This window comes from Lutjanus erythropterus, chromosome 10 (assembly GCF_056507025.1).
Source record: "Lutjanus erythropterus isolate fLutEry1 chromosome 10, fLutEry1.hap2, whole genome shotgun sequence".
NCBI lineage: Eukaryota > Metazoa > Chordata > Actinopteri > Lutjaniformes > Lutjanidae > Lutjanus > Lutjanus erythropterus.
This window is the reverse complement of record NC_139326.1, coordinates 27,120,296-27,132,414: the sequence shown is the minus strand read 5'-3', so window position 1 is coordinate 27,132,414 and position 12,119 is coordinate 27,120,296. Positions and strand designations below refer to the sequence as shown.

The 12,119-nt window shown below is 39.4% G+C and overlaps 1 protein-coding gene across 1 annotated transcript in view; it reads right to left on the bottom strand.

Annotated features, from left to right (window-relative positions):
* Positions 1 to 12,119, bottom strand: part of hip1rb (huntingtin interacting protein 1 related b) — a 33,371-nt gene that overhangs the window by 4,228 nt on the left and 17,024 nt on the right. Inside the window, exons 8-26 of the mRNA XM_084728846.1 lie at positions 11,038 to 11,178; positions 10,795 to 10,852; positions 10,065 to 10,140; positions 8,802 to 8,969; positions 8,613 to 8,668; positions 8,446 to 8,518; positions 7,435 to 7,618; positions 6,769 to 6,857; positions 6,545 to 6,661; positions 5,500 to 5,601; positions 5,112 to 5,306; positions 3,923 to 4,070; positions 3,638 to 3,724; positions 3,417 to 3,524; positions 3,098 to 3,234; positions 1,629 to 1,739; positions 1,452 to 1,510; positions 1,202 to 1,232; positions 1,020 to 1,082 (exon numbers count right to left, since the gene is read on the bottom strand). Of these exons, the coding sequence (XP_084584972.1) occupies positions 1,020 to 1,082; positions 1,202 to 1,232; positions 1,452 to 1,510; positions 1,629 to 1,739; positions 3,098 to 3,234; positions 3,417 to 3,524; positions 3,638 to 3,724; positions 3,923 to 4,070; positions 5,112 to 5,306; positions 5,500 to 5,601; positions 6,545 to 6,661; positions 6,769 to 6,857; positions 7,435 to 7,618; positions 8,446 to 8,518; positions 8,613 to 8,668; positions 8,802 to 8,969; positions 10,065 to 10,140; positions 10,795 to 10,852; positions 11,038 to 11,178 (2,003 nt within the window). The remainder of the gene's footprint in view (positions 1 to 1,019; positions 1,083 to 1,201; positions 1,233 to 1,451; positions 1,511 to 1,628; positions 1,740 to 3,097; positions 3,235 to 3,416; positions 3,525 to 3,637; positions 3,725 to 3,922; positions 4,071 to 5,111; positions 5,307 to 5,499; positions 5,602 to 6,544; positions 6,662 to 6,768; positions 6,858 to 7,434; positions 7,619 to 8,445; positions 8,519 to 8,612; positions 8,669 to 8,801; positions 8,970 to 10,064; positions 10,141 to 10,794; positions 10,853 to 11,037; positions 11,179 to 12,119) is intronic.

Below are 12,119 nucleotides of genomic sequence, written 5' to 3'. Positions count from 1 at the left end.
GTCATGCAAACTGCTGGTGGAGCAACACAATACCAATTAGAAAATTGCTTAGTTGATTGCAGCTGTCATGTTAGAAATAAATAACAGGCAATGGGAGTGCACTGAGTGGTAAAGTAATATATTAACTTATAGATTTACAAGATTAACAATTTCCTGCCATCATTCTCCTGTTTTATTTGCAGTAATGCATAACATGAAATCATGATAATGTTACAAAAATATCAAACTATAATCAGACCAGTTTATGTTTGAAAATGCATAATTAGATTACAGTTACATTGTCAATGATTACTGTATCAGATTTTTAATTTAGCATTTAAAATATGGCCATTTTCAAATTATGAAACTTTTTTCATGATAACTATAGTCTATTTAACTCATGAAAAGTGCATCTGAAATCCATGGCTTCTTAGAGAAGTGTTCCACTTTGTGGAGAACCCTATGCAAAAATTCTTTTTATTTGCATTGGAAATGTTTTGGAGATGTTTCAAGAGGAAAAAATATTTGTGAAAATCTGGACTGGAAGTATTCAGATCAAATAATCTTTTTAATGCAATGTTTATGTTACCAATTACAAAAATTTCCATGTAATTTGTATTCAGTAAATGACTACATTTCAAACCCTGCTTGTTTGCAGCAACAGTGTTGCTTTTTCTGTCCTAGTTTTTTAAAACATTTTTCATGGTTTCATGAAGTGTTCCTCTTGCCTGACGTAGGCTGCACGCCATTTTATGTGGAAGAAGACACAAATGATGCACCAACTGCCCCCTTTTATGGGAACAGAGATCAAGAAAACCTGGGTTAAAGAAAGTTGATGACCATCATTGTGAAACTCGCTATCTCTGATGTTACCTAGGGTTTAGATTTTGTTGAGCCAGCTAATGTTAAGAAAGGCTGTCTATGTCTAATTTGCTTTGTAGTACACCTCTCACCTCCCGGTTTGATGAAACAGAAGCTGTTGAACTCAAACAAAACCAAGCAGGCAGCTTTGGATTCAAAATTAGAACAGTGTGACTCACCCTCCCACCCTCCACGATCTCCTTCTGCAAGTCTGTGGATGCTATGATCAGCATGCGGATGGCCTACGGAGGAGGGAATGATAACAGAAGAGTTCATTAGAGCATTAATTAAAAATAGGATATATGTGGGATAGAATATAAAAGTAAAAAACTAGTTCAGTTGAAACATCAAATTATAGTACCTTCATCAGATCTGTGCAGCTGTTCAGGATTCTGTAAGAGAAATAGGAGAGAATTAAAACAAAATATACACCAGTCATTTATATGTTGTGGCCTTTTTCTTTAGTTAACAACATTCACTGAAAAATGATGTATAATATAATTATTGGTCTGATGACTTTGACTGTTACAGTCCTGATTTTAATTTAACTTTAAGAACTGATGCATTTTGTTACAAGTTGGTGTGTAACTAATTTAGAAAAATAAACAAACCTTTCATTGACCTCCAGTTTTATTCCTGTTGTGTCTTTTCGTGCTTGATTCATCATTTCCTAAATCCAGAGTCATACAAGACATTTATCAGATACAACAAACACAGTGTACAATATCACAGGTATATTCATGATGGACAATAACAGTACATCTTGAGGTGAGATCTACACCACTTACGTCAATTCTGCGTACTGCCTCCTCAATAGCCGCTGATGTTGCAGCCATTTCCTTGTCAACCAGATCTCCCAGCTCCTCCTGACGGATGTCCATGCCTTTTGGCCGCAGCTCCTGGATATAACAAGAAAGAAAATAATTAGGAATGAAAAATACAAAACTCAAAGGACTTAAACAATACTGGTGACAATGGAACCCAAATGTTGAGAAGTCTTGCTGAAAAAATAAGATTTGACATCCAAACAAAATGATGAAATATGCATATAAGTGCAAAAATACCACAAATTGTATTACCAAATCCTAACACTGGATAACACATTGATGCATGTTCAGTGTTTATAGTTCAGGAGTTAGTTTGGATTTGCTTCTTGTGGATTTCTTATTTTTGTAGAGGGAAGCTAAAATAGTTCACTTACCAGTAATCCAACGCCCACAGACATCGAATCAAACGTTATATTTCAGGAATTTATTTTTGGCCTTCTTGGAAGCAAAAAAATTACACAGTTGAGAGTTCATCTCACATTAATGTGGGTGTCAGATTGCTGGCGGATGTTTACTTCACTGCCCCGGAAACAAGTTGTGGTAGGAACATTTTAAAAATGCTGAATAAACAGCATGATTTGACATCAGTCTCTTTGTTTGCAGCTAAGCTACATCAGATTACTGCACACGGTGCAGACTCTGCAGTGACGCCTAATAAAAGAGGAAGAGCTGTGCATTTCTATATAATGGACTAGATGAAGACAAGGTACTATTCCTAATCATATTTTATCAAACATTAACTGTCTGCAGTAGCAGTGTCTGTGAGCGGCAAACTGCCACAAAAATGTATTCATTTAATTAGCACTTCTGTAAAGACCCGTCATTCATTTGATTTTGTAAAACAGTGGCTCTCAACTTTTGAATTGTGATCCCCCTAGAAAAACCAGGATGGTGTTCGTGAACCCCACAAAAAAATCCATATTGCTGAAAGTCAGGGTGCCTTGTGTTTCTCAGTTGATGGTGCTGCTGTCGGACATTCAGGTGACCAAACTATTTTCCTTTCCAGCCCTCTGTTGGTCCGAGTCTTGAACTGGAATGTGCACAGCTGATGTAATGTAAAAAAACATTCCCCTGTCTAAAAGATGGGTCTCATTTCCCATCGTGCTGGACTGAGTGGTTTGTTAAGTCTGCTATTTTACATTATAAAATGGAAATGTTACTTTTTGTAAGTGTTTGTGTCTGTTCAGAACATGGTGGCTTATTTTGGTTTATAGTTTCAACCCAGTGTTTCCCAACTTTTTCTGGTATGCCGTAGGTAGTCTGTCCCAATTACCATCAGTCATTGACAATAATTGGTGAAGTAACTGATGAAATGAAAGGATTCATGTTGAATTCATGTTGAAAAAGTAAAGTAAAGTAAAGTATTTCTGGAAGTTTCAGAACACATTTAATTAAAAAATGAGCATAGATATACTGTTTATGTCTCTCACCTGGCCCAAATGCAGAATCTTTTGAACGATTACGCGAATGGAGGCTGGGTCTGCCCTCTGGAGGGTGGTCTTGGACTTCAGGTCTTTGAGGAACTGCAGACTCTGAGTGGCACAGCCTCTGCAGTTCTCCGTCAGTCCTGCGGGGCATAAAAGGGCAGTGATCAACCATTGGCAATAAAGGTGCATGCTCAAATGCAGCCATTAATATATAAATGATATTTGTCTTTAAATGTGGATGTGTGGCCTGGGTAATAAATACTAAAATAACTACAAGTATAACTGGTGTAATGCCAACGAAGTAATCCGCGATATTCCTTACGGTCTGCATGGTCAGTGGGTGCCATGTGCGCCGTGGCACTGCCGTTGATGATTGTATCCGCGGCCAAGTGGGAGAACTGGGTCAGAGCCCTGAGCAGCCCTCCAGCATCTGGTTACAAGAGCAAACAATAAGAGAGCAGTGTGCCACATTAACACAACATAACACAACAGACTGTCATGAGGTCAGCAGGATCCTGGTGAATCAGAAGAGAGCAAACTCACCCCCCATGTTAGTCAGATAATCTGCATGGCCCTTCTTCACTTTGTCTATGGAGCCCAGTGTGGCCTCCGCCCGACTCACAAGGTAATCTGTGTGTATTGGAAACAAACAGAGGATTAAAAAACAAAACAAAACATGTGCTTTGTTAAAGTATACAGAGTAGACAACATATAGCATATGGTCAACCAGCAACAGTTTCAATTTAGCTTTTTCACTTATTTAATTCTCAATTTACACACATTTCTGTTGTTAATCTATTTACAATTGTTGTGAAATAAAAGTCTGACCTGGAGAGCTGGTGCAGCGTACATGCAGGGGATCATCCAGTTTAGCAACAGCATCTTGGATGATGTTCTCTGCCTCTGCGACCGTTCCCTGCAGCAGAGCAAACTGTTCCTCTAGAAGCTTCTGTTTCAGCTGCTCCTCCTGACTTGACTACATGCACAAACACACAAATACACGTTCAAAACAACAAACATAAATTAATTGTTTAATAGATATTGACGACGAGAGAATTATACTGACATATAGAAACTAGACTGTTGATTTTTGTATCAGAACCTCTCATGAGATGAGTCACCACCAACACACATTTTGTATAGTGCATATGCAAAATGTTTTGAATCTGAATTTGTCAAACTGAACTTGGATATATTAGGTGTCAGTTAGTCATGACTACTGATTATTGCTATTTATTAACACATGTTCAGGGAAGTTGCTGCCTGATATTTTAGAAGTTACCCGGCTGACTGAATAATCCTGCTTGGTGCAGTACCTATAATAATGAATGAAGGATGTGCACATTTCTTCAGGAACGTGCTCATTCTCCTTTATTTTCTTCTTAAATCTTTTTTCATCCAGAATTGTTGCAGAGCATTCACACTTTCTTTTAAACCAGAAATATAGCTTAGATGCTCTTACCTCACACAGACTACCTTTATATGGAAGCCAGCCATGTTCCAACTACAAACCTGTTTCTTAAAAGGAGAATTAATGTGGGATGAGCTGCTTTCTTAGAATACTTTTCCTGCAGTATTAGGGTTTTTCTGTACAAAATAGGGAAAACTGTGCCTCAAGCCTTTTCATCTATTTATTATGGTAGACTCAGATGGTAGAGAATTTGTGTCATCAACCAGCTTAGATGCATTTTTTTTGTCTTAAAAACTGATTATGAGTTTGGTTAAGTGTATACTGTAGAGTACAAGCCTATTATCTTAGGGTTACTTTTGGAATATTGTAATTCATGCATACATAGCCATTGTACAAATATGCACAGTCATCTCTGGGATATGTCCAGTAAGTGTTTTTAAGGTATTTTGCATTTATGCATGACTGTAATGTGACACCTATAAGATACTTTAATCCTGAGCCTGCATGCTTTTTCTTAAGGAGACAGACCTGAAATATTGCTGAATATGACTAACTGTATTGAGTGGAAACTTGTGTGCTGAGCTCGGCTCAAGCGTCCTGACTGACCTTCTCCTGCAGTTTGCCCTGCAGCTCTCCCAGCTCCCTGCTGTTCCTCTCTCGCTCCTGCTGAAGTGATGACTGCTGCACCTGCGCAGCCTGCCGCAGAGATGACAGCTCCGCCTCCTTCTCGCTCACAGATCGCATCAGACGTTCCTTCTCTGCCTGCAGAGCTGTCATTGAGCTGTTCACTTGCTCTGACGCCTGGCAGAGAGAAGACAGAGCGATGAGGGAAGCCAGAGGAGGCAGATGGCTGTCAGTGTCCATCGGGACATGTGCAACATGCCTCAAGCCTCCAAACACAGAACTGTAGACAACTCTGAATACTAAATGATGGGGAATTAGCTTAATATCATCAAGGTCGTCACTACATTTAACATTACAATTGCACACTCACCTTCTCACTGTTCTGCAGATTCGCCTTGATGCGCGTCATTTCAGCCATCTTCTCCTCCAGCTCTCTCCTCAGCTTCTCCATTTCAAACTTCTGCTCTTCCAGCTACAGTGACAAGTGTGCATTATTTACATATATCTATGCTGCAGGCATGTGGGAAAAAAATCGATGAATTGGATGCATCACTATTCCCTCTTTAGAGACTATGAATCAATGCAGAAAAGTCAAAAATCAAAAATTTAAAACAAAACAAAATCTGAGTGGCTCAAAAGCTAGCATATGGAAATATTTTGTCTTCCATGAAGTTGAGGGGAAAAGGGACCTGGAGCTGTATTATAAAAACTTCCTAACTTGTTAATCCTATCTTAACTGTTTGGGAACCATGGTTACTAGGGTTAGAATCTGATTTTGGAAAAAATAAATTTCTGAAGTCAATGCTCCTATCCTAAATGAAAATCGAAAAAGAATTATTTGGTAACAACAGCTAGTTTTAGCTAATAGGAGCTAACAATGTAACTATTTGTTTAATCTGTATGGCTGCTCTTCTATTGCCTTTGCTTTTGTACTCAAAAGCACATTTTTGGATTATTTTACAGATGTTACCAAAACCTGTAACTCATGTGTCTTGGCGTTAAGTGCCCATTGTTGTTTTGCTCCATTTTTCTGTATGTTTCAATATATGTTTCAGTATGTTTCAAAAAACGGTTACAATGTCGTTTAGCTTGATTAGATGAGAAAAGAAGCGTTGGTTGAAAGGTAACAAAAGTTGATGAGTGATGTTTGATTGAGTATTTAGGAATCCTAAAGTTAGTTTTAGGATTTAGTTTTTTCTTAGTTTTAGGTAGGATTTGCTTCTGTGATACCAATTTGTGAAAATCTATTTTTATAGTCTTTGTGTCTAATCTTTAGACAGGACATTTCTGTCATATGACCCCTGGACAAGAGCCACTCTGCATGTCAGTCAGATGTGTCTGAACTATTTATGTGTCATTACAGATGTTATATTTTAAAAGCAGCAAGTAGTCGAGGAAAACATCAGACGACCAACCTTCATGTCAGCTTCCTGTTTTATTCGATCAATCTCAAATGAAAGCTGATGTTTGGTCCTCTCTACCTCTTCCTGGGTCTGCTGGGTTGCTGACAGCATCTTCACAGTGTCTGCACTCTGTCAGCACATTAACACATTTAGTGTTATCACACACAGCCAGGTGCCGACATCTGATTTAAAACAAACATCTCAAGCCATGTGTCTGGTCTGCAGTCTGTCTGTACCTTCCGCAGTAGTTCAGCATGGCTGGCCACCAGCTCTGTGTGCTTCTCCTTCAGCTTATTGTACCGCTGCTCAGTGGCCTGCGATCTTTCTGCACAACCAAGACATACGACAGGGTTACTGTATGCACTTGACCACATTTTGTCCATTGTTACAGCTCCAGGACCTCTGCCAGGGCTTGCTTGTGTTTGTCTTGTTGCTGTGTGGTGTGTTCTGTCGTAAAATGTGCTGGCTCCTGGTCTGAGGTCAACAGGAGATTGGAAGAATTGCTTCCATCCTCCATAAAAACCCACCCCATCCTGTAATCTGTGGACTCCCTCTTTCCCTGGCACCACATCATGTTGATGTAGAATTGCTTGATTTCTTACATAAATTATTTTGCATTTATTTAGTTCATTTAGTATAATTTTAAGTTAATCTGGCAGTATGTTTTCTTGTCAGTTTTCTTTGTTAGAGTTAACACTTTGGTTACATTTGTTGACATAAATTCATCTTTGTTAAATTAATTTCCTTTGCTTTAGATGATCTCACGTGTGCTTCCTTCATTTGTTATGGTCTCAGGGCTGGGCCGTAACACATTGGGGACTTTTAACCCAGGACCTCTCGTGCCCAGTTCTGAGACCAAAATTGTACTGTACATGACTGAGAGAGTAGGCCATACGTCTTACTTTCTGCTTCGATGAAGGTGGTCTGTAAGCTGTCATATTCTGTATTATGGCGACGCATAGCCTCTAGCTCCATGCGCAGCTGCTCATTTTCCACAAGAGCGCGTTGTTTCTGTGCACGCTGTTCTTCTAGTTCTGCCTCCAGACTGTTGATTTGGGACTTCAGCTGCGTGATGTAGCGCTGAGCCTTCAGGAGGGGAGAAGAGAGATTCTAATTAGGTGGTTAGCTGCACAGCTAACCAAGCTAACTAGCTATCAGTAGCTACAGAAAACAGCACACAGTAGTTAGCCTACTTTAGCAACAATTAAACTTGCTAACCGCCATCTGTCCATCAGCTAACTCTGCAAGTCCTCTGTAATTCAGCTTGGTACCGTACACTGTTGCCAATCATGACAAATTGTCATGACAAAGACACTGACAAAATGTTGTCTTGATTAATGTCAAGTTGTCATAACAAAAACTTTGCATTCAAAATAGCAATAGCAATGGCAACAGTCATAAACATTCATAAAGACTTCATGTTGATGAGAGGTGTCATGACATGGTAATGACAGTGTAATGTGCACCCCCAAAGTGACAGAAATTTCCATTTCACAAGATGCATCTACTTTTCTAGACCCCACCAGCTCATCTCTTGACACCAGCCAAATCTTATCTCCTGATCCTTTCTTTAATTCTTTTATTATAATATAATAATAATAAAAAAAAAAATAATATATAATAATAGAAAAATACAATATATCCTGCAGAGAGGGAGGATGACACACAAGAAAATGCAGAAAAGGTTGCAAGCTGGAAACGTATCTGTGACGTCAAAACTCTCAACTGGACACTCTGATCTCATTCAGAGGCTACTTGCTACATTCCACATGTCAGGAGCATTTGCATCCACCCAATGACCCAGATTCCTTTGCAGATAGATAATAATGCCCTCTACTGTCACACCTCTTGTATGCACAAGCAAAAAGGTGTCAAACCCGAGCAGCAAGTGATTTATCCCCCACAGCCTGTACCTCTGCTTTGACTCTCTCCAGCTCTGCTCTCAACAACTCCAGGTCCCTCTTCAGGCTCTCAATCTGGAGATCCCTGCCAGACACAAAACACACAGTCATGTTGTGCTGGCACAGACAGCATGCTCACACCAAATTAGCTGCTTGCATTGAAAATCACCCAGGCTCACCTGTCATCAAAGCCTCCATTTGGAGGTCCAAATGTCTGATCAAATATGTCCAGTTGCTAAGAAAGGGTAAAAGAAAAACTGCTTACACATCATGGTAGTGCTGTATGAGTACTTGTGTGAGTCTACAGAATATAATACTCTCTATAGTATACTGTATGCATGCATGCATCTGTGATTTATGTGCCATACCTGTGGCTGAGCCTGTATGCTGGATGTTGACACGTCGCTGACCTCGATAAGTGGCTCAGGGTCATCATCATCATCGTCTTGTTGCTCCGGTTCGTCCTCATCAGGGATGACCACCACTGGCTTCACGTGTTTGGCCAGTGAGGCTGCGTGCAGAAAGTTAGGTGGGGACTGACAGGGAGACAGAGCAAAGGTAGGGATTTGTTAAACCTGTAACACATTCAGTTGAAATATGTACTAAAAAAAGATTATTTATTGTGTTCTATGAGAAAACCTTCATGTTGTACACCATCTGCTTCAGCTCGCACTTATTTTAAATATGCAGATGACACAGAATTGGTAGGGTTCCTACAATCTGACAATTCATCAGGTTTCGAGAGGGAGACACAGGGATTTATTCAAGTTGGCATTCAAATAATTTTCTTCAGGTCAACATAAAGAAGAAAAGAAGAAGAGATTGTCATAGATTCCCCCCACCAAGATTAAGAGCAGGTCTCAACTTACAAATATCTTGCTGAAATTAATGATCACTTAAAATTTAATGATTGTTCATGGAGTGAGACTACAACAAAGGCTCTTCTTTCTGAGGAAACTGAACCACTTTAGATCAGACTGTCGGATCCTCCACATGTTCTACAAATCTGTGTCCTGTCCGTCGGCCTTGTCTGCACCCTCAGATCATGACAAATTACAGCTCAAGATCGAGACAGCAATCAGGATCACTGTGGTTGATCACAGGTCTGCAGCACACCTAGATAACAACCTTATTTTCAAAAATGTTGATCAGATCATCAATATTCCTACCCACCCTCTTCACATCACCTGTACTTACAGCAATTAGATCACTATTATTATGTCTGGGTTCGGGTTAGACTGTATTTTGATTGTGTATATTTGTATATTGCATATGATGCATATTTCATATTGCTAGCATTACTCCAGCTATTTAGGCATGTGTCAGTGCGTTTGTTAGTACAGGTATAGTGTACCTCTGTGTTTACACTGAGATGTGTGTGACCACATGAATTTCCCCTTGTGGGGTAATAAAGTTAACCTTGAAGGTAAATGAAGTTTACCTTGACCCTGTGAAATTTCAACAGAGCATAGGTGTCTATTTAAATAATAAGTCAGTTTCCCAAGTTTGTAGCTAACAGCAACAGTATTTCGGTGATGGTGAATTCTATCATATCCATGTGATATACAAGATGGAGGCTGTGACTCAGCACTGAAATCATCCCTGCTCTCCCCACCCCTCTGTGCTCTTACATCAGGCAGTTTGGGGATCTGGATCAGTCTCTTGAAGTACAGCATGTCTCTGGCTTTATTGAAGAAAGTCTTAAGGCTGTGGGACAGAGGACAACAAATTACACATACACAAAGTACAGCATGTGTCATACAGACTTATAACAATGTCTCATTTGTGTCTTATATTATATTTTCTAGACTTGTTATAGGCGGCTTTCATGTGTTTTATCACCACTGGCAGATACAACAAACTGTCATTGTGGTACAAGACAGAAGAAAACAGTAGGTAAAACAAATTCACTACAGACTAGACATGTTATTCTGAGGACACTCGCTCACCAAACCCTGTAATAATATAAACTTTAATTTGTATAGCACTTTTCTTAAAAATGTTACAAAGTACTTTACAAAAGAAAATCAACACTAGACAAGGCAGATTAAGTAAGATAATGGTGAGTAAGTAAAAACAATATATGAGTAAGTTCATATAAACAGAAATAGTATAAATGAAGACATAACGAAATGTCAACTCTTCTCTGAACTCAGAAGTAAAGACGTGAATGTGTTTGTGACACCAACAGACACACTGCAGAGGGTGGGGGTGGGGATGCAGTGATTTGCATTATTTCAAAGTGCTGTGATGACTGGGTGAGGCAGGATTATGTTGCACACTTCCTTTGGTAAAAATGATTCTCTCCCCTGTGATGCAGCAGTCTCATTCACTCACAGCCAGAGGCCGTGGATGACCTACCTGTGGAACTGGTCATGGAAACGATCACGGTGTCCTTGTAAGGTATCAGCGGGAAGACCTGAAATCCACACCAGGGGACAAACGTTCCATTATTAGGAAATTATTTGAGACACATAAACAATCTCCCTGCTTGATTTATAACCATAATTGACTTGTTCTACTTCATTTAGATGGGTCATTTAACAAAGTTACAGCAGGTTTTATAGACTAAATGGCCTTTTTTGGTTTAATATGTGTTCTTACAGGCATGCAGCTTGAACAGCAGCTTGACCGTGAAGTGGTAGAGGTGACTACAGTCCTGGATAACTTGGATGAGTGGAGCCAGCCGACACTGGCCTGATGTGAGAGTGGAGATGGCGATGGATGTGTTGAGCTGTCGAATCACTAGGAAAGAGAGGTCAGAGACAAGAGCATTCAGTACATGTTAATTATCCCTGAAAAAAATTTTGCCTGACACTTACCAAACATTTTGGTTTGGTACCACTGGTTTCGCTACAGACGAAACACTTTTTTCTTCAGGGATCTCTTTTCTATCATTGAATAAACCCATTATCCCTGACTAAGTGACCTATTTTAAGGATATTTCATAGTATATAAAATGCATAACAATAACAGTATAGAACAACTGATAGATTGTAATGTTGCTCAAAATACATCCGAATTGATTTTTCTTTCACAGATTATTGCATCAGAAATTAATTTTCCTTTTATACAATTCTCTGTCTGTATTTTGTTTTTATTTCCATCAATGATACATACTCCTCCCTGACACTTGCCCATGCCTCAGTTAGCTCACTGGCTATTTTAACTGCACACTCTCTTACTGAAGGATAGGGCTGTTTAGCAGAGTGAAGGCTCTGTGAATACAGCATGGGTTCATGTCTTCACAGTGCCTTTATCCTGTGAGATTTCCTTTACATTATTTCTTAACTTAATAAACTTTAAAAATAAGAATTTCATTTAGTTTTCTTCACAAAATGAATGACATGTTGAGAAATAGAAGGTTTTAAAATCAAGAAGGGCTTGCAACCCCCTGTGAATTTTTGGCAACCACTAGTGGGGGTCCAGACCCCCAGGTTGGGAACCAGTGCTTTAGATACTGGCTTCTAAGTGACGTCAATGTCTAGTCCTCATTGGATAATTGATAAAGCCCTCTGGTGGTAGACTGTACTTGTACCTATTCTGGAAATCACCCTGATGAAGACTTGGTGCTGTTACATTGGTCGAATAAAGTGCAGACTCTTCAGTTGAGTCAGTTACTGTTGCAGAGTTTGTTTTCACATTCACTTCTCTTATTACTTGAGCTCCAAGCTGATTGGTGAGGC